At 57.3% G+C, this 20,664-nt stretch overlaps 2 protein-coding genes across 3 annotated transcripts in view; both read right to left on the bottom strand.

The window, feature by feature from the left end:
• The window catches only part of DLG3 (discs large MAGUK scaffold protein 3), a 78,178-nt gene extending 69,641 nt beyond the window's left edge, over positions 1-8,537 (bottom strand). The window contains exons 1-2 of the mRNA XM_083876391.1: positions 8,468-8,537; positions 6,359-6,490 (exon numbers count right to left, since the gene is read on the bottom strand). Of these exons, the coding sequence (XP_083732517.1) occupies positions 6,359-6,490; positions 8,468-8,483 (148 nt within the window). The 5' untranslated portion in view covers positions 8,484-8,537. The remainder of the gene's footprint in view (positions 1-6,358; positions 6,491-8,467) is intronic.
• Positions 8,538-9,366: 829 nt separating this feature from the next.
• Positions 9,367-20,346, bottom strand: GDPD2 (glycerophosphodiester phosphodiesterase domain containing 2; the record flags this gene model as incomplete). Of its 2 annotated transcripts, XM_083876429.1 has the most annotated exons (16): positions 20,243-20,346; positions 17,546-17,694; positions 16,362-16,465; positions 16,195-16,288; positions 15,927-15,986; positions 15,486-15,584; positions 15,003-15,096; positions 14,433-14,578; positions 13,903-13,985; positions 13,261-13,411; positions 12,509-12,724; positions 11,481-11,629; positions 10,999-11,146; positions 10,699-10,781; positions 10,034-10,062; positions 9,367-9,723 (listed from the first exon to the last, which is right to left on the bottom strand). In XM_083876429.1, the coding sequence occupies exons 2-16, from the start codon at positions 17,657-17,659 to the stop codon at positions 9,671-9,673; spliced, it is 1,623 nt and encodes a 540-aa protein (XP_083732555.1). In that variant the 5' UTR covers positions 17,660-17,694; positions 20,243-20,346. The 2 variants fall into 2 exon arrangements, with proteins under 2 accessions (XP_083732555.1, XP_083732554.1); XM_083876428.1 differs by lacking the exon at positions 9,367-9,723 and having other exon boundaries at positions 9,936-10,062.
• Between the last annotated feature and the right edge of the window lie 318 nt (positions 20,347-20,664).

The raw sequence follows: 20,664 nt of genomic DNA, 5'->3' as shown, positions 1-20,664 counted from the left end.
TGAAAATGAGAAGACATTCATCTAAACTGCTGAAGCTGCATCTAAATGAGAAAACCAGAATGGATGGTAAAGGCTGACAGGTTAAAGGTAAAGCTCCAAGAGGTCGGCCAAGAGAGTTTGGTAAACGCCTTCCAAAAGCCATAAAAAAAGTAATAAATCCCTTCAAGCACCTGGGAAACAGGAAGCCTGGCAGAGCCTGCAGGGCCAAAAAGTCAAGGCAGCATAAATGAACACTTGAAGCAGGAAAAGACACAGCAGGAACCTGAGATCATTTTCTGTACCTGTGTCTGCTGTGGAGGAAGCTGAAGAGCTCCTCTCCTGTGAGCAAGAGGGGCAAACTGTGGGGCTTGGGGGGTGGGATGTGGCCATTCCCATGGCACTCCCTGGGAGCTCATGGACCAAGCACCTCCAGTCTGTGATTTCTCAACTGAAACTATGCCACACCATTGCACCAGGAGGTGTTAAAAGCCCAGGTCACAAAGATTTCAACAGGAAATGTGGTGAGCTTGGCAGTGTAAGCAGGGACAACGCTGACCACTGCCTGAGGCTGTTCCCCAGGTGTGGCAGGATGCTCTGCCTCAGCAGGGATACAGCAGCTGCAGATTCGTCTTACAAGTTCATCAGTGAAGGGCTGAATGAGGAGGGTCTGTTGAGCAGTGATTAGATCAAGTGAGGAGGCTCTGCTGTTCTTTGTGCTGAAGAATACTGAGACCAGCTTGACCAAACTCTCAGACCCCACCACGAGGACATGCAAGACAAGCTCCCTGACTGGAGCTGGGAGCAGCAAGAATGTGCATGCTCTGATATGGAAGTGAGAGTCAGGAGTGGTGAGAAGAAGAAACTAAAGAGTTTTTTTGAGAGAAAAAACTAAAGGTGCTCACACCTTTTGCAGCCCAAAGCATATTTTGCTGATTAGGTCTGGTAACACAATCTAAAAAATGCATATGACTGCCAGTCAATCACTTTATACTATAAAAGGCCAGTCACACTTTTGCACAGTGAGGACTTCTATCATACCTCCCTAAGGGGTGTGAAGATCCTTCCCCTGAGTGGGGACAACCCTCTAAGTCACTCCTTGAGGCTGAGTCAAAGAGATTTGCCCTTGGTCAGTGGTATGGGTGAATAACATCAATCTCTACTTAGTAATTGTTCAGCTAGCTTTAATATAATTGCTTTAATATTGCTTCAAAAACAGTGCACTACATTAGTAGTTACAGCTACCCATACTGTTTAGCAAATAATTGTGATTAAGCTCTTTTTTTATCTAATCCTCATCATTATTGTATTAATTTTACACAAATAATTTAATATATTTATATAAATACACTAGGTTTATCATCCTTAATCCTGTGGGACAAAGTTGTATAAAGGTTCAATTACACCTCTCCTTAAGAGATATACCATTGACAAAGTCTGGGGCTAAGACTGGATCCAGCTACACCCAGGCTCCTCTCTGAGGATGAGTTTAGAGACGAAGGGTGTCCTTTCTTCACCTCATGACTCAACAGGAGGGTTTTTATAACAAACTTTGTCTGAAGCTCCCACTCTTCCCATGACACTGTGGATGCTCTCACAGAGCAGGGCTGCACAACTCCCCGTCCTCTCTCCCAGTGCTTCACCATGTGCCCATGCACTGCAGCAGCACATCCCTGATGCAGATGGGATGAGAGCAGCTTCAAGCCCCATCTTCCAGCTCCCAGGGGCTGCCAGCTCTGCTGCCCTCCCAGCTGTAGGGGCAACTGATAGAAATCTCAGCTGCTGGCAGAGCGGCTGGGTGCCCAAGGCAGCCCAGCCAGGCTCTGAGGCTGCCTGGGTGCAGGGAGCACCGTGCCACTGCCTGCCATCAGTGCCACTTTTGGACCTGCTGTTTTGTGTTTTCTGCACCCTGGCAACAATGGGAGGAGTGGGAGTCCCCAGATGTACCCACTGCCCCTGGGGCACCCCTTCTACAGCACCCTGGCTGCCAAACTGGCTCCTGGCAGCCCCTGAAACCCTCCCAAATCAGACGTGAGGTCGTACCAAGCACTCACTTCACAGCCAGAGAAACTGGACTTTGTTTTCGTGCTAAAACATCTCTGCCTCTGGTTATAAAAATAATAATTGCGTAACAAGAGAGCAGCAGCTTCTGGCTGCATGGATTATGTTGGGAACGCACACAAAACTTTGCAAGAATGAAAACAGGATTTGAACAGCCCCATTGTGGGGGTGTGCTGCTGCTGGCATCCCCCTTTGTCACCCATCTGCTGCAGGAACACAGCCTTGGGCAGCCAAGCTGGCAAGGTGCCTGAGGGGCAGGAAACTTGTCCCCTGAAGCAGCCACTCTCCACCTCCAAAACCCTCAGCCCAGTTTAGGTGCTTGCCAAAAGAGAGAATTGTTGCTGGCACCAGGGATTAGAGGACTTTCAGGATTGGTGGACAGGGTTCAGGCAGCAAAGGACAGAAGTACATTTTAGGACACATGCACATGGCATTAAGGTAATTTAAATATATGCTGGCTTCCCTCATTTCTTATGAGCACCACAAATTGCACGCAAGTCTGCCTCACCTGTGCACTGTAAGAGCAGCACTACCTGAAAAGCCTCCATAAGAGGATGTTGTGGTAGCAAAAGATGGAGCTGCATGTTCTGTCTTACAGCCCAGTTTCTGTGTGATGACATGTAAATCTGTTCTGGATCTAATAAGGAAAAGTAACTCAAGATTTACAGAGATTAGAATTTTTCTGGTGTTAACACATCAAATAAATGTAATTCAATATTTCTGTAGCACCAGCCTCTGTGTGCTAACACAGTGCCCTTGTGCCAGCCAGCACAAGCACTTCCAGAAAATGACATTTCTTCCCCAATGCATGCACTGTCACCAGCTGCAGCACCACAGATTTACCCCAAGCAGAAACCCCAGCCTCAGCCCCACTGCCATTCACACCCATGGCTGCCACGGCAGATCTTTTTCAAGCAAGCTGCAAGTTTCCATCCTTGCTATGGGCAAATCTGCAAGAGGAGGAGCCCTCAGGGTTGGGAAGGCTCCAAATTCCTCCAGTTTTCCACGATGGCTCCTGCAGCCACCCGGTGAAGCCATTACCACCATCCCCAGCTGTGCTGTTAGCAAGCAGGTCCTGCTGGGGTTTTGCACCCAGGGAAGCACTGCCTGCCCCTCCTTCTGCTTTCACATCAGGATGCTCATGAGGAATCTTTTGGAGCTGCAGGATTGGGGGCCCAAGCAGCTGATGGGACCTACAGAGGTCTGCACTGGCCACTGCTCAGGCACAGGAGAGAAGATGAGTCACAGAGGATTTTTGGGAGGAGCTCGGCCCCTTGGGCTGCTGGCAGTTGGGACAGCTGGACACACACAAACCCTGCCTGTCCACCAGCTTCTCCCGCTGCAAAGGGCACAACGGCCCCTTTCAGCCCCGGCTCTGGGAAGGAAAGGTCAGGGAGCTGCTTTTGTGTGCAAGCCCCATCCTCCCCAGCAGCACCAGAGACCAAGCACCTCCCTGAGGGGCTGCAGGGAGCAAAGGGAAAGCAGGGCCACCATCACCCCAAGCCAGGCTCCTGGAGCACCCCTTGGCTGAGCTGTTTCCTTGCAAGTCACGCACTTGGCTCCACAGCCTCAGACACAGGGAGAGAGGGGCCAGCAGAAGGGAGCCAGCACAGCCTGTTTTCCCTCTGCACAGCCAAGGAATTTCTTTTGTGCGGAGCAGGGTTTGGCACATTCCAGCGCAGAGCAGCTCCCGCACCGCCTGTGCCGTGCCGAGGCAGCCGCCGGGACAGGAGCAGTCCTGGCACAGGCAGCGTGCCCCCGGCACAGGGACAGGGACAGGGAGGTGGCCACAAGGATTTAAAGGGCTGGGCCGTGCTCAGAGGAGTCTGGCACAACACGGTGCATGTGCAGAGCAGCCCTGGGCATGATGGCAGTGACTGATCCAACCAGCACAAGGCTGATGCACTCTGCACACAACAGAGGTTGGGGTTTGGAGACTCCAAATCAGCTTATTCTTTAAAAAAAAAAAAGCATAGGTAAAGTCATAGGTATTTTTCATGTGGATTAACTTGGCAAACTCTATGATGTTTGCCGCTGCTGGTAGCTCTACTATGGCCTGTTTTGATGTTCAAACTCCAGTCAGGCCATGTGTGCTCTAGGAGAGCATTACCTGCAGGAACAGGTGGCCTGAGGACAGGGATGGACCGTGCTCACACATCCATCTTCCCCAGGGGCTGAGAAAAAGCAGGGCTGTGTTGCTGAAAGGCTCCAAGAGGAGGGATCTCTGCAGGGTAAGCGCTCTCCAGAGCCAGAAGCATCTGGCATGGTGTGGGGCAGTGAGACAGGAGCTCTGCACTGAGCAGTGTCCGTGCTCTCCTGTGAATCCACCTCCCACACTGAGCCAGCCCTGTGACTCAGAGCAGACTTCAGACACACTGGCCCACTGGGAAAAGGAGGGGTGAAAATAAAAAGGAAAATAGAAATGTTTTGTCACCCTTGCAGTGCTGTTCCTGTGCTCCAGTGGGTACAGACCGTGGACACGAGGCAGCCCAGTGTGTGCCAGCCTTGTGTGGCCACAGCAAGCACACAGCCAGACACAGTGCCCATGCTGGGACAGAGGAATTCACAAACCTACACTCCAAGGGGAAGCAGGGGGAGGGAGTCCAGGAGGGGGCTGCGGAAGTAATTAATGCAAATTCCTAGTTTAGGTAAACACATCTAGAGAAAGGCTCTGCTCTGGCACGGGGATTAATATCCTGTTAAACCAGTTGAAAAGGTCACCAGTAAACAAGCGACACTCCCAACACTCCCTCGTGCCAGGGCTGATGGGACAGCAAGACAAACGGCTGTGAGCAGGGAGCTGGGGACGCTGCAGCATCCGCCTGCCAGCGTGCAGCTGCAGCCAGCTCGTGTTCTCTCTGCAGCCACACTCTCTCCACAGCACTTCTGCACTAATAGCAACAGCCCTGGGCCTTGGGAAAGCTTCACACAGCCCCAGGGGGGACTGGCCAGCACACAAAAGCAGCCAGGGGTGTTGGGCTAATGTCAGGTTGGTCAAGGTCACAGCCCTGTTCGGGATCCCTGCTTCCAGGCTGGGGATCATTTAGAGAGTGGGTTGTATAAATTAAGAAATAAGAAAGGAGATGTATACTCTGGTTCATTCAGTGTGGGGGCCCACCTGCCCTGGGGAGTCCAGCCTTGACACATCTCTGCTGCTGCTGGCACAGACATTCCAGCATAAGACCTTCAAAAGGGCATGCTGGGACTGAAAGTCTCCAGGTGATGCTCCAACAGAGAGCAAGAGAGAAAAAAGGATAGAATAAAATTTTTCTCCAAGAGAGAAAAAAAGGATAGAATAAAATTGCTCAGGACACAGAGCTCAACTTCATTTTCAATGGAAAACCTGAAGCAGAGAGGAGCTGCTGGCAACTCATCTCTACAGGCACAGAAGTGAAAGTCTGGCTGCAGAGGTGTGAAGAGAAGGTGAGAGCTGCCAAGAGAACAGCGAAGGGGAGCACCAGGACTGAGGCAGCCTTAGGTCAAAGTGCACTGAGAGTGAGACACAGATCACACGTGGTGCTCTGCACCCTGGGGCCTGGGTCTTCCTCTAAGAAGGCAGAGCCTCTGGGGTGCTTTCCCTCCCTTCCCACCAGGGAAACTCAGCTTCTCTCCCAGGAGATCCAGGAACAGAAACCAGCAGGGCTGCATGCATTTCCCACAGTGAACAGAACTTAAGGAGAATAGCAAGATAGCTGGGTGTTCTTGCACAGAGAAGCTGCATAGTCCAGAAAGGCTTCAGCTGCATTTGTCTCAATCCACATGGAGAACTTTGTACAGTGCTCAAAATGCCATTTTCTGGTGTCCAGCCCCAAGATAAGCAGTGCTGTTAAGTCATGTGTGGAATGGAGCTGCTGGAACAGTGTGTTTCTCCCAAGTGCTGGTGGCTCTAAGCACAAGAAAGGCCAGAATACCCCAAAGGAGCTTGGGTACATGTGGATTCTCTCTTAAAGACAGAAAAATGTAGTTTTCCTTCCTGGACACACCAGGCCTGCACTGCACAGAGCGTGCTCACAGCAGGGCAGGATCCCTCAGCAGGTGCTGGATAGATAAGGCACGGCCTGACCAAGAAGGTGTTACCCCTGCTCCTCAATCAGACTGAGGAATGCTGTTCACTACAAACACCCAGTGATTGCAGCCCTGGTATCTCCTGCCTGAGCCCTGGAGGGGAAAGACAGCCCAGCTCCCTGGCATCACATACATTGTGTGTTTCCACAGAATGAACTGGTGAGTGCCAAGCACTGGTGTGGCATCAGACTCCCAGCAGACCCCACTAAACACAAGGCTGCAAAGGGTTGCAAGGGACTGCAAGGCAGGGGCTTACCCAGCAGAGCCTGGAAGAGTTCACTTTGGAAGATGTGCGAGACTTTTCCAATGGAAGCTTTTAACTCCTGCTCCTCCGGGGACCGCAGGGTGCTTTGGTATCTGGTCAGAATTTCCACTGCCCGTTCAGTGTCTGCAGAGATGACACAGAAGTAACAAGGCATTAACATTGTAAGGATATTAAGGGAAGGCTCGAGTGCAGCCTGGGATAATGCCTCAAGCTGCCTTCCAGTCTGGATTTTTAAAAGTCAGACAGCCACAAAAGCAACCTCCTTACACACACCTGGGAAAGCTAACTCTGCTGAGAGGCACTGAGAGGCCACAGCAGAGACCTAGGCAGAAACTGGAGGAGAGGCAGTTCTGCCACCAACCCTGAAAACCAGGGGCTAAAATGAGATTGACTCAACTCTGAATCCTGTGGCACTGGGCAGCCTGAACACCTCTGCCACCTCCAAGGCACAGAAGCCAACTCGCTCAGGAGCTGGACACATTCTGGTTGCACAGGGCTATGAATACTGCTGCAGGAGCTGCAGCCTCCCACATAGGGCCAGATGGCTGCAGCAAAGCTGAGCGTAGGCCCATTCACGTAGTGCAAACAGCTCAGCTACAGGAGTGGCAAAACTTGGGCTTCTACAGGGTGAGGCATAATAATTGCTCAAAGCAGCAAGCAGCCATGGGTCAGCAGGAGACAAGTGGGAAAGGAACATGATGCCTTGGGGTCAGACAAGATGCTGGTGAGGAGGGTGTGGAGGATGCTGGTGTGGAGGCTGCCATGAAGCAGAGTTTTGGTTAATGAGTGGGCTAGACAGAGCTGTGAGAAAACCCTGGACCTAAAATAGTGGAGCTGTGATCTCTCTGCCTGGACACCTCCACACAGACAGCCAGAGCTGCCAGTGCAGCCCTGACCTCAGATGTGACCCATATCTCAGGCAGGTGGTGAGCTCCTGTAGACCTTGAGACCATCCCTGCCCCATCAGTGGATATTTCCCTTTGTCACCCAGGCAGACTGCAGACAAAGAGTGTCTGTGTGAGAAGGCAGGGAAGCTGTCCCGCCACTGCTGGAGACTCATCTTTTAAGCCAGGAACTCATGCAGAAAGGATGACCCTGCTCATCACAGGGCCCTGGAGAATTCAGGTCATCAAACAAGGGGGCCTGTGTCTGTTGGGTACGTGCCACCTGGTGCCCCAGCTTGCCCAGCCTCCCAGCTTCTCCTCGGCAGAAAGGGACAGGGGGTCCTGCCTGTGTCACCAGCCCACACAGACCCATCCTGGGAGCAGAGCAGGGAAAGGAGGCTGGGGAAGCATTCACAGCTCTGACTTGGAGCTGGGCTCCACACTCACTCCAGGAAAAGCAGGGACTTCCCCGAGCTTTACAGCAACACTAGCCCTGTGCTATTACTAAGAGCTTCCTTTTCTGCAAGATTAAACAGTGACCTCAGACACTGTCCAGCATACCGTGAGCAGGGCTGAGATGTCATTGCCTGGTCATTCCTGACCTTATCAGCAGAACTAAAGAAGCAGATGGAGAGCTGGGGACACAAAGACAGGGAACCTGGTGTAAACTTCCCAGCACAGCCCAGCAGGAGCGGCACGCACCGCTCTGACCCCTGTGCCGCTGGCACCGGGTGTCAGCCGGCTGGGGCAGGGGACTGCCGGCTCCCTCCCCGTCTGGGGACAGGCTGTGCACCAGCACGGCAGGGACACCACAGCACCCTTCCTAGGGCTCCCAAGAAACCGCACACGGTGCCCAGGGCCCATCTCCACGTGCCTCAAGGCGCATGCAAGCCCCACTTAGAGGAACCCCCTGGTGGCAGAGCCCGATGCCCCTTGCCCGCTCTGCTCCCCGCAGCACGGGAGGGAGCTGCAGGCAGAGCATCCCACGGCACCGCTCTGAGCCGCGGCAGCGCACCGTGCCCACAGCCCGACGGCGGAGCGAGGGCGCCCAGTGCTCGGCTCTCAGCCCGGGGTGGCCCGCGGTGGGGAGCGGGCCGGGAACTGCCCGGCGGGAGCGGGAGCACCGGGCGGGTCCCGGCGGGACACACGCACTTGTTGAGCGCGGCGCGGCGGTGCCCGGCCAGGGCAGGGCAGGGCAGGGCAGGGCTCCCCTTACCTTCCCGGCGGATCATCGCTCCGCCGTGGCCGCCGCCGGCCGCTCCCGCTCCGTGCCAGCCCCGCCAGCGGCCGAGCCGCCGCCCGCCCCGCCCCGCCCCGCCCGGCCCGGCCCGGCCCGGAGCCGCCCCCCGGGCCGCCGGCACCGCCTCCGGGAGCGCCCCGCCGCCGCCACGGCCACCGCCGCTCTGCCCCGCGGCTCGGCCGCTCCGAGCCCGCCGCGCTGCGGGAGACTCCGCCTGAGCCCCGGGAGCCGCGCCCGGCTGGGCCTCCCCTCCGGGCTCGCCCGTTCCCCCCCGCCGTCGGTAGGGGGCCCGGAGGCGCCGCGGAGCGAGCCCGCCCCGGGCCGGGGCCGTCCGGCTCCTTCTCCGGGCCCGCAGCGCCGCCGGCAGGGAAAGGGGCGAACGGAGGACGCGGGGCGTGCCCGCCGCACCCGGCGGGCTCTGTCTGCCGCTCCCCTGCTTTATTGACATCAATAGACAGCAACAGGTCAAACCCCCCACTCCCTTTTTCAAGGCGCTGCTGCAACGGGACCGATGCCGATCCCAGCGCTCGCCCTGGAGCGGCAGCAGGAGCCCCTGACACCCACCACCCCCAGCCCTGAGCCTTTTCTCTCCCGAGCAACAGGCATGGAGTGCCAGGACCCTGTCCCGTGAACGCGAACCCAGCAGCAGTAGGGACAGGATTTCTGTCCAGGATGGGAGGGTGAAGAGCTCGGCTCCCCTGTTGTCATGTGAAAAGCCACTCCACACCCCCCTCCCTACTCCTCAAGCCACGGGACAGGGCAGCCCCCAGGGGAACAGCCCTTACACCAGGTGTCCCGTCCCATCCCATCGCTGGCTGCAGAGCTGCTGACAACAGGCAGAGACAGCCCTTCCCCTGCACCAAACAGCGACCCCGATCCCCGCTCCTGTCCAAACCCCAAGGGAGAGGTCTCAGCTCCAGCACGGCTGGATAAATATCCTGCCCCAGGCCACCCCTGCAAAGCTTTAGTTCCTCGCTGCCAGTGGGAAATGACAATTCAGTTCCAAGTCTTTTCAGCGGAGGGCAGCTGAGCACCATGAAAGGAGCCAGGAAGGCCACGGTAGAAGGGAGGCTCAGGAAGGAGTCTGAAAAGGAAAGGAGCCTCGAAGCTGGCCTGAGGAGTGCTCCCCGCTGTGCAGGGCTCTGGCTGCCCCTCCCCACGGCTGACAGGCGAGAGGGGTCACTCCTGCATCAAGCTGTTGATCTTTGTGAGCAGCACATCCGTCTCAGACTCTGAGGAGACAGAGAAAAACCCGGTCATTGTGGGCAGCCACCGTCCCGCAGCGACAGGCGGAGCAGCCTGAAAAGCAGGTTTGAGGATATTCTGGGAATGTGGGATTCCCTAGTGCTGTCCCACAGGGCTGCTTGTTAAGGGCAGGACGGGAGGAACTCCCTGGGCTGGGATTCCCTTCCTTTCCCTCCCCCAGCTATCCCAAACCACTCAGTCACGTTTGGCTGGAGAAAGCTGCCTGCCTGTCAGGGAGAATCCCACAGGCAGAGCCCGGCTCCGAGGGAGGGAAGCTCCCGCTCTGTGCGCACTCACCCGCCGGCCGTCTTCTGTGGGAACATTTCCTAGGAGATGGAAAGGGATCGATGTTAGCATGCAAGTCTGCTCTCACCATTCCCTCCCCTGAGCTGCCAGCTGGAGGCTGTGGGGCCCCGCAGTCCCTCAGGGAACTGCTCTCAGTGCCTGCAGCACTGATAAAAAGGAGCAGGACCAGGACCCCCCAGGCTCAGCCTGCCAAGCCCTGGGGCACTGAGTGGGCTAGGAAGTGTGAACTAAGGCACCCAGCAGCTTGAGGTGGGGTTAAGGCAGACTTTTAGCTGCAGCTTGGAGATATAAGTTGCCTCCACACACTTCTGTCTTACTTAGGCAGACAGGAGAGGATCCCCCCAGAGTCTGAGTCCAGAGAGGGGTGGCAGCAGGTTTGGGTCTGCCCCAGCCACCCAGGGCACACTCCAGCCTCCCCCAGCAGGTTTGGGTCTGCCCCAGCCACCCGGGGCACACTCCAGCCTCCCCCAGCAGGTTTGGGTCTGCCCCAGCCACCCGGGGCACACTCCAGCCTCCCCCAGCAGGTTTGGGTCTGCCCCAGTCACCCAGGGCACACTACAGCCTCCCCCAGCAGGTTTGGGTCTGCCCCAGTCACCCAGGGCACACTACAGTCTCCTGCAGACCTGCCTCGGGAGGGGGAAAGGAATCAAACCTACTTCATCAAGACAAAGGCCCAGATGATGATAAGGAAGGAAACACAGTCTACAACGATCCAGATCATGAAGTATGTGCTGCTGGGCTGCAAGGCAATGAGACAAGCCACTGAACACCAGCTAGGGAGTGGTGTGCTGTGGCACAGCCCTGTCCCTTCTACAGGGTCACACGTTCCCATGCCAGTAGAGCAGTGAGCAGCAGTCACCCTCCAGGCAGCTGCACGGGGCTGCTGCAGAAAGGGACCCACAAGTGCCTGGGACACTGGGCTGTGGGGCAGGGTGGAGGATGGAGGGGTCACTTACAAGCAGCCAAATGGGGCGTTTCATCTCCTTCAGCACCTGGCAGGCATTGGTGGTGACAGAGCTCACCCCTGAGCACCAGAGCACCGAGAAGAGCCAGGGCTGGTTCACCACGTACAAGTTGACAGAGATGTTGTCCTGGCGGTACTGCCTGCATGGGGACAGGACAGCTGTGGTCAGAGTGGCAGCCAGCAGGGTGCCACTACACTGCACAGCCAGAAGAGGATCTACATTTAGGGTGTGATCCAGCATTTGCAGCCACATGGAGTGACTGCCTGGAGATCCAGACTGAGGGAAGATTTGCTGGCAGGGCAGAGGACTGCAGCCAGCTCCATCCTCTGCACCAGCCCTGCCTGATAAGGGACACTTGTTCACAAGGCACACAACCAGAAGCTCACTAGTACTCAGCAGCCTCACCTCTGCTGGCCCCTGGGACAGTCCCCAGACCCCCACAGCTCCCAGGTACTTGGACAAAGTGTTCTCACCTGATCTCCTCAGAGCTCATGTCCTGGTAGGGCAGATTGACGTGCAGTCCTGGCTCCTCATTCTCCAGTCTCTTCCGGCCATAGACGTGCTGGACACCTGGGGCTTGCTGTTTGACATCTTCTCTGAACCCATCTGGAAGCCAGAGGATCTAGGCAAGAGCCAGAGAGCACGTGCAGAGGAGAGGGGCTCCAGAGAGTTTGCTCTCTTCCAATATTCCCTCACAGGTCCAAGCCCACATGACCTGCTTAGACAGCTGCTTCCTGCCCCCATCTCCACACTCAGCTCTTCCATGAGGATCTCAGCCAGGAGAGTCTCCTAAGAGCTTGCCCAAGCCAAGAAATAAGCGCAGGTCCCACTGAAGGGAGAAAGCAGTTCCAGCCTAGGAAATCTGCAACAATTAAGTCCTTTCTGGGTCCTTGAATGGCTCAAGAAGTGAATCCACTTATCCCCAACTCTGCAGGAAGAAGTCACCTTGGATCAACACTATAGTTTAAGTCTTTTCCATGTCCCCTCCTGCTCTGCATTCCCAAAAGGCCAAGGGAGGTGATTTGAGTGCTGATCTGTCCCCTGAGGGCAGCACATATCCTGTGCTGCAGGGGTTGGAGGAAGCATAAAGGAAACACAGGAGGGAGCACCAGGAGTCCAAGAGCTGCAGGGAGAGGTGTGGTGGAGTGTGGGGAGGTGGAAGCCTCAGCATTGTATTCCCGCTCATGCTGGCAGTGTTGGTCTCCTCCCTAGACTGAGTCATTGTTTACACACCAGGGTGGGCAGTGCTGGGAAACCAAAGTATTTGGAGGGGTCTGAAGTATTTGGAGGGGTCTGAAGCTGTGGGCATTAAACCCTAATTATTGGCAACTTCTCCTAGCTAGAGAAGCCCACACCTGGGCAGGGCTGCCCAGAAAGGACCATGTATGGGCATGTGGTGTTTGGGGTGTCAGGGATGGTCAGTTTGGCTGGCAGGGCACCTCCTACCATGGCAGAGGTGTGACAGCAGGGCCTGGCAGGGGTGGGGTGGTGACCAGCTCACCTGCTGCAGCGGGATGCCTGACTGTAAAATCACTTCCAGGGTGACATTGACAAAGTTCTGGTAGTCACTGTGGTTCTCAGGCCGAAGGTCAAACATGATGGAGATGTTGCTCTGCTTGGCTGCCTCTAGAACCTGTTGCAGGGACGGGATCCTCTGTTCAGCTGCCTCCTTACGATCACTGGGAGAGAGACTCTGCACAGTGGGAAATGGCCTCCTCTGCAAGGGTGACAGAGGGACAGTCAGCACAGGCAGACCACCTGAAAGCTTCCACATCCCAGACTGGTGCTTGTCTCTGACTGTTTCCTACCCTGGCCCCTCCATGTGCTCTCCAGTGCAGACAGGCACAGGGAGCCTCCTATGCACATCCATGGGCACCTCTACCCTTCTCCCCACTAACAACAGAATTCAAGCAGCTCCAACACCTGTGGGCATTCAAAGCTGCTCAGCAGTAGTTAGTCACATTTGGGAAGAGCCTGACCACAACTGCCTTCAAGCCCAGGCAGGCTGTGCAGCTCAGAGCAAACACTAGACATCCCCTCTCAAAGCAGCCATGACTCAGCTGAGGAGTCAGAACAAACCCCAGCTTGGGGCATAACCGCACCCAAGGGATTTGTGCAGGCTTCTGCACCCTGTCCAGGTGTCTGCTAGAACCAGTGCTCCACAGGGAAAGTTCTGGAGCCCCAGGGCAGGGCTACTGCTTCACCCCAAAATGCACCCAATTCCTCACCAGCCACCCTAAGGACATTCCTGACCTCTAGAAACCAGCTGCCAGCATCCAGCTGCTGGAGGTCTGTCCAGTTGAAGGCAGTGCTGTTCAGGGCAGCCCTCTCAGGGAACACAGCCTGCACGTTGGTGGTCCTGGTGAGTTCCTCGTCATGCATGAGGAATGGGACCCCGTCAGTACTGGCAAAAGGAGCACAGAGGAAAGCCCTATGTTGTAAGCTGTTTGTCCCCTATCCCTGCCCTGGCATTTCTACCCCCTCCCAGCCACCTGCTGGAGTAACCCCCACCCTTATTCTGCTTGTGGCCCTTTAGACAAAAATGTGCACCTAGACACCAAGCAGTTCCTTGCTCTCTGAAACAGCTGTCCCAATAACATGAGATGAAGTGGAGCCAGGGTCTGTTTTCCAAGCAGTACCCCTCCCCTGATGGAGCCTCCCTCCCTGGAGGGCAATCTGCATGGGGGAGGACAGAAACCCAGTACCTCTCCCAAACCATTGGGACACCAAGTTGGAGCCAGTCCCATCCTGGGACAATGGGAGTGGCAGAGCCCTTTGAACAGGGCTGCCTCCAAATGCAGGGTGTATCAGTCCTCCAGGTGTCTTTCCAAAATGCCCCCTGTGGGAGGTGATATTCCAGTATACAGACCCCTTCTTCCCTCTGAGCCCCTTTACCTCACCATGACGTCTGTCTCAAAGACCTGCACATCGCATTCCACCGCCTTGTGCAGTGACATGAGGGTGTTCTCGGGGGCCAGCTGGAAAAAGGAATGATGTTAGTGCAGAGAGCATGGGCAGGACAGGGCAGGAGGCAGGCACTCATCCTGCCTGGATGCTCCCAGCAGCTTGGCGGGTACTAGGGCAACCACAATGAGACTGGGGTGACCAGGGCATGGTGGGGAATGGAAAAGGACTGGGGATGGACAGCCAGAGCCTGCTTCATCCCTGCTCCCCAGCCCACACTACAGAGCCAGACTTTCTGCTGAGAGTTGCAAGCCCCTGGTCCAGTAGTGCTCAGGAAGCAGCTCTGTCCTGCAGCTGCTGCATCCCTTCCTCCACCCTTGCTTACCCACCCTCCAAGCCAGAGCTTGCCCAGGCCTGTGGCCATGAGGATCTCTGCCCCACAGCCAGGCACAGCCTGGCTTTTCCTAGTGGAGCAGCCTGCCCCATCCAGCCTGAGCACTGCCAGGCTGCTGGTCACTCACCATGGGAGCTCCTCGATGGCCAATTAGGCCTGGCTTGGGGGGCAGCTGGTTCTGCTCCATGATGCAAGGGGAGGTGATTCCCAAGGGAGCCAGGTACAGTGCAATCATTGCTGCCCAGAACACAAGCAGCACAAACACCTTGAGACCTGCAGGCACAGACAGACGTTAGAGGGGATGAGGTACAGAGGAAATATTCTTCAGGTCACCAGGAATAAGCCAAAGCTGCTTCACCTGGCATTAACCTGTCGCTGCCTTAGGTCAAACATTGCATCCCCAGCCTTGGGAACACTGTGGATTTATTCCTGGCCCACTACATGCCCTTGCCCAACTCAGCACTTCTGCAGCACTCTGCCACCTGTATCCCTCCTTCAGCTGCAAGGCAGGGAGGGCTGAAGCTGCAACAAGGGCTGGTCATGAGACGCAAGCAAGAGCAGGCATTACTACCACACTGGAGACCTGTTCCCACTGCACTGATGCTCCCTGAGCACCTGCCAACAGTGCTGCTCAGGTGGGTGGCAGGAGGCAGGGCACCAGCCAGGGGGACAAGTGGAGACCTTGGAGGGCCATTACCTGTGCTGTGGGTGCGGTAGATGAAGCTGGCCAGGGGCCAGGCAAGGAGTGTCATTCCCCCCACAGCTCCAATGTGCAGGAAGGGACCTGTTGCCTGGGGAGGCAAAAAAAAACCCAGGGTGTCAGCCAACACTGGTCCCTGTCTCCAAAATACACATGCTCCAATGCCAGGGATCTGCCCCTGCAGCCAGTACTGCTGGAAGATCCACAGTGCCAGGGAGGGAGGGACAGGTTCCTGGGGGACAGAACAGACTCCCTGCTCTGGTCCAGCCACCATTCATCAGTCTGGTAGCAGCTGCTCCAGGCAGGACTGCAGGGGCAGGAGGAGCACATTGCCTTGTCAAGCAGCAGAAGTCAAGGTCAGGGAATAAACACGCAGTTGCACACAGCCGTGCTGAGGACTTCAGTCAGCACTTTTCAGCCCAACCCCACAGGCCAGGCACTGGGTACAGTGGGGGAGTCCCTGCTATGGACGTCACTCACCTGCAGGGAGATGCGTGCACTCTTCCACTCCTCCGCCCACTTTATTCCCAGCCCTGTGAAGGCTGCAGCCACCACCAGAGCAGTTAGGATCAGCAGGACCTGTGGGACATGCAAAGGGCAGTTATGGGAGCACACAGCATCTTGCAGGCCAGGCAGAGTCCTCTTCATCCCTTCCTTATGAACCCCTGCAAGCCCTGATACCCCACCTTCCCCATCCGGGTTTGCAGCTGAGCTCTGTGCTCCATGCTTTGAGCACTGGGAATATTCCCATCCCAGAGACATGCTGCTGTGGAGGTGATAGCTGCAGCCCAGCTCAGTGGGGACACAGCCCCTTAGTGGGGTCACAGGAGCCATACACAGCCCCAGCAGGCTGGTCCCAGCCTCTGAAGGTGCAAGGGCAGCCAGGACAGGCACCACCTTCCCACATGTCCAGTCTCTCACCTTGTGCACCCAGTGTAGCTTCAAGGGCTGGCCACAGAGCTGCAGGAACAAAGCAAGGACCTGCAGGAGCAAGGAGCTGTCAGAGCTGAGCTGTAACCCCACAGCTCACCCCTCACAGGGCACAGGGCTCAGCCACAGGAGCTGGGACCCCTGGCACAGGCAGGGGCTCTGGCCGTGCTCAGGCTGACCCAGCTCCTCCCAGCTCAGGGCAGCCTGTGCTCAGCACAGATCCATTCCCCTCCAGCCCAGCAGGATCAGGAGGGCTCACCAGCAGCACAGACGAGTAGCTGATCAGCACAGCCGTAGCTATGAGCAGGACCAGGGACCAGTCTAGCCACAGCTTCCTCTGCCTGAAGATGAACCTGCCAGCAAAGAGGAGGGTCAGAGGGGCAGGGGTGAGGTGGGGAACAAGGCTGCATGTGGGATCCTACTCACTCGTTGAAGTTGTGGAAATCATTGAGGATGATGATAGCGAAGTAGAGCCACACCAGCGTGAAGAGGAAGACGCAGAAGAGGAAAAAGAACCAGCTGCAGTCATACTGAAAACCAGAGATGAGAGTTATACACATAACCTCAGGTCACCTAGTCCCCAGCCAGGTTTCTGAGACCTCTGGGTATGACCCAGGCAGCAGCAGGGAGCACAGGGGGTCACAGGAGGCACTGGCCCAGGGGTCCAGGCACTGAGCTGCCCCATGGAGAGGCACCAGAGCCACCCTGGCTCTCTTGGCTGGACCCATGCTACAGAAAGATGGATCAGCATGTCCTACAGCAAACTAAAAATCTGCCTATGCCAGGCTGGGAGCATAGTCCCTGTGGCAAGACTGGCCTCCTTTCCCATGCAGCACTCCGTGGGAACAGGCTGGGACTTTGGACATAGGGAGGGGCAGGGAGCCAGGTCCCATTCCCTTCTAGCTGGATGATCCCTGGGCTGGGCAGAGAGGGGTGCAGGGCCTCAGAACTGCCCCTGTAGTGGCCAGTCTGCAGACTGGGTCCAGCTGCATTGTCCCCAGCCATGTGTGTGGGGGAGGTGAGGGGTGCCACAGGTGCCAGAGGGACACCTAGCAACCCAGACTTATTTGTACATTCCAGGCAAGACAGGACAAGCAGCAGCAGAGCCACTCCCATGGGAGTCGGAGACCTCAGAGAATCCCAGGGCCTCACCACTCCCAGGTTACAAATTGCTGGGGACACCCTCCTGGTGGGGCCACACCCAGCCCAGGAACTGTGTCTCCCACGTGCCTGGCCAGGTGCCCCCGGACCTGCTGCCAGCTCAGCCCTTGGGCTCTGCTCTGCTCCAGGCACGTGTAAGAGCTGCAGATGCACATTAATGCTGCTTTACCCTTCTTGTCACCCAGCAGGAACACAGCTCACCCTCTCACCTCTCCAGGTTGGGGCAGTTCCTGGACAGTGAGGGTGCCAGGTAGCACTTCCCCAGGTAACCCCAGGTAACCCCAGCTTTCCTGGGCCTTGGCCCTGGCAAGCAGGAGCAGCAGCGAGTAGTCAGCAGCTCAGTGTCTGGGCTGAGCATCCCAGCCAAAGCCCTTCTCCACCCCAGCCACTGCTCTGGGACTCCCACAAAGGGGCTGGCAAGCCCCAGCTCAGCATCACTCAGGTATCACCTTGGTGGTTCTCAGGCCCTTCCTCTTCTCCTTCTTGGCAGTGATCCACTGGCAGCTGTAGGGGCAGAGCAGGCAGGTGGCACAGGTAGAGCAGCAGCCAGGGGGGTCTGCCATAGCAGCAGACTGTCCCAGAGCAAAGATCAGGTGTCCTGTGGGGGATACACACAGGGTGTTGGCACAGACCTCCCAACACACTGCCCCCACCCCGTGGGGATGGAGCACTGAAGCATTTTGTGCCAGGTACCCTGGCAGGTGGCCCAGACTGCTGGGACATAGTGGGGCTGCTGGTTGTGTCCCCAGGCAAGGCATGGTGCCAGGGGAAGGAGCAGGGTGCAGCCCAACCTGTTCAGCAGGCTGTGCTGGGACCCTTCACCAAACAAGCTGCAGCAAGCCTGGAGCTGGCAGGAAGCAGAGCCTGCTCCCCAGCCCAGGGTTCTGCACTCTGCTGGGAGCCAGGACCGCTGTGCAGGCTCCAGGGGCAGAGTGCCAGCCAGCCTGACAGCAACACTGCACCCAGGCTTCCCACCTGCAAGGACTGCCCAGTGCCATGCCACAGCCTGGGGCTCCTGCTGGCAGCTGGGGGTACATGCAACAGCCTGGGAAGTTCCCCTTCTGATTCCTAAGTCCAGGTCCTTGCTGATGCAGCACCATCCTGGCAGCCCCTTAACTCAACCTGCACACCAAGGAATCCCAAGTGGGGCTGGAGGAGCTGCAGCTGGGCAGGTACTGGGTGGCTTTGGTATAAGTGCTTGTGAGGGAACCCATTTCTACAGTCACAGAGATCCAGGCTGGGGGCAGGACCACCCCTGGGTTCCCCAAGCACTGGCAAGGGGAGAGAGCCAGGATGCTCTAGATTTCTGGTGTTTGGCTGGAAGAAGCAGGGAGCCTCAATCCTTCCAGAGAAATCCCATCTTTACTATTGCTTGTCCTGCTGTGGAGCTACTCCTCCTCACCCCAGCCTCCCCAACAGGCCAGGCTCACTCTGCAACACTATCACCCTGCAGATTAAGCCTGGCTCTCATTTCACTGTGACCACTGAGCCAGGCAGGAGAGCCAGTTGACCACATCCTGCCAGCCACATCCTCTCCAATGTTGGAGGCAATGGTGTGCCTCACAGAGCTGTGTCCCATTCCAACCTGGGCTGTGGAGACAGGGAGCAGAGCTAGCCCAGGTCCTCCCTGGTCCAGTCAGCCAGACCAGAGAGCTCTGCCATGCCCTGGATGTGGCCAAGGTCAGCCTGGTATCCCCCTGTAACAGGGCAGCACCCCAGACTGTCATGTTGCTCCTAAATGCCACCACTATGGGGGTCTCCAGGGCTGGGGTGCAGAGCCTGCCCCACCACCCACACAGAGCACAGGGTCACACAAAGGCAGGTTCCATCCCTGCCCAGGCAGCTTCTGTAGGCTGGGGATGTCCAGGGGCTGCCAGCAGCAGGTCCAGCTGATCAGGGCACAGAGGATGATCAGCAGCAAAACAGAGTCCCACATCTGCTGGCCCCTCCACCTTCTAGGCACCAGCCCAGCAGCTGTGACCTGCTAAGTGATGGCACTGAAGGAGTCAGCCTTAACACAAGTACAAGAAGCCATGGCTCCAGATATTTCCCTTCCTGATGCCCAGGGGCTCTGGCTGCAGGCTCATACCCCTGCTGTCACCAGAAGCAGAATCACCACTTCCACTAGTGACCAGTGGGCTGAGCCAGCCTCCACTTGGAGTCACCCTGTCCCCTGTCACAGCTCTCACGGGCAGAGCACTGGTGTCAGCAGGGCACTGATGTCCTGGCAGGCTCCCACGCAGGGTACACAGTACAGGAGGAGTGGCTGTGGGCACCAGCTGCAACTCAGCACTCAGCTGCTCCAAAGGATTGTTGCTGCCAAGACTGGAGCTTGGCAGAGAGTGGCACAGGACTGGTCACAAATCTGCCCCAACGGTGCTGTCTGGAGGGTTTGGAGGGGAAATGCCACCCTGTTCCCCAGCTCAGAGAGCAGCAGTAGCATCAGTGGTTATGGCACAACACCCCTGTGCAGGGCACATCCCAGACAGAGCAGGGACAGGCACACACCAGACCCTGCTCAGCTTCTGCTCCAGCTCCAGTGGGAGAGCAGCAGAGTGGGAGCTGGGGATCCATCACGGCTGGAAGGACCCTTCCCTTTAGCTCCCACCAAACAACCCCCACAGCACATTCACAGCTTTAGTGTGTGAGGCACAGAGAATCTGGAGGGGTGACAAACCCATTGCCGCAGTCACCGACACGGCAGAGTGTGCTGGTAACCTCACAAAGACCTCTGAGCCCCAGGAGCTCACATAGGACAACCAGGTGACCGTATGCAGATTAGGATCCCCTTGTCCTGGAGGAGCCGAGCGGAGCCAGCCCAGGCTGTGTGTCACGGGGCAGGTCAGCAGGAGCTGCTGCCTAACCCCGCTGTTCCCTTTCCTCGTAGGAAGGAGGACACACCATGGGCTCAGCATGGGTTAAGTTTGGGTGACCCCAAACCAGCAAGAGCAGCACAGCCAGGCCCAAACACCCCACTCTCAGCCTCTCCTGAGCTCCCCTCTCCAGAGGGAGAGGCAACCCCCTTCCTTCCCCCCTGAGCCTCCCGCAGAGCCGGGACGATCGCCCCCATCCCCTGCCACCCCGCCAGCTCTGGCGGCGCAGAACAGCATCCCCAGGGCCGGGGCAGCCACGCCGCACACAAATACCTGCTCCCCGCGGATGTCGGGCTCCCGCAGCCGGGCCAGGTGAGCTCGGGGCTGGGCTCTCCCCGGGCCCATGCGTGCCAGCACTCGGCTCCCGCTGAGCTCACACCTCCTGGGTGTGCCCGTGGCCCGGCGGCAGGTCCGCACAGGCCGGCAGAGGCGGGCACACTGCGAGCCCCGCCGAGCCCAGCCGAGCCGAGCCGAGCCGAGCCGAGCCCAGCCGAGCTGGGGGCCGGGCCGGGGTCAGGGCGGGCCCCGAGCAGAGGGGGAAGGGGCCCCGGGGCCGTCACGCGTCGCAGCGCAAAGGAGTTTTTTGCAGGCAGCCCACGTCCAGGCAGCCCGAGAGTCCAGGGACAGAGAGAGAGAGCTCCCGGGAGATGGAGGCAGAGCTTCGTGCACCGCCGCGCCTTTCAGCCAAGGGGGCT

Source organism: Zosterops lateralis (genome assembly GCF_965231275.1).
Source record: "Zosterops lateralis genome assembly, chromosome: 21".
NCBI lineage: Eukaryota > Metazoa > Chordata > Aves > Passeriformes > Zosteropidae > Zosterops > Zosterops lateralis.
This window is presented reverse-complemented; position numbering and strand designations above follow the sequence as displayed.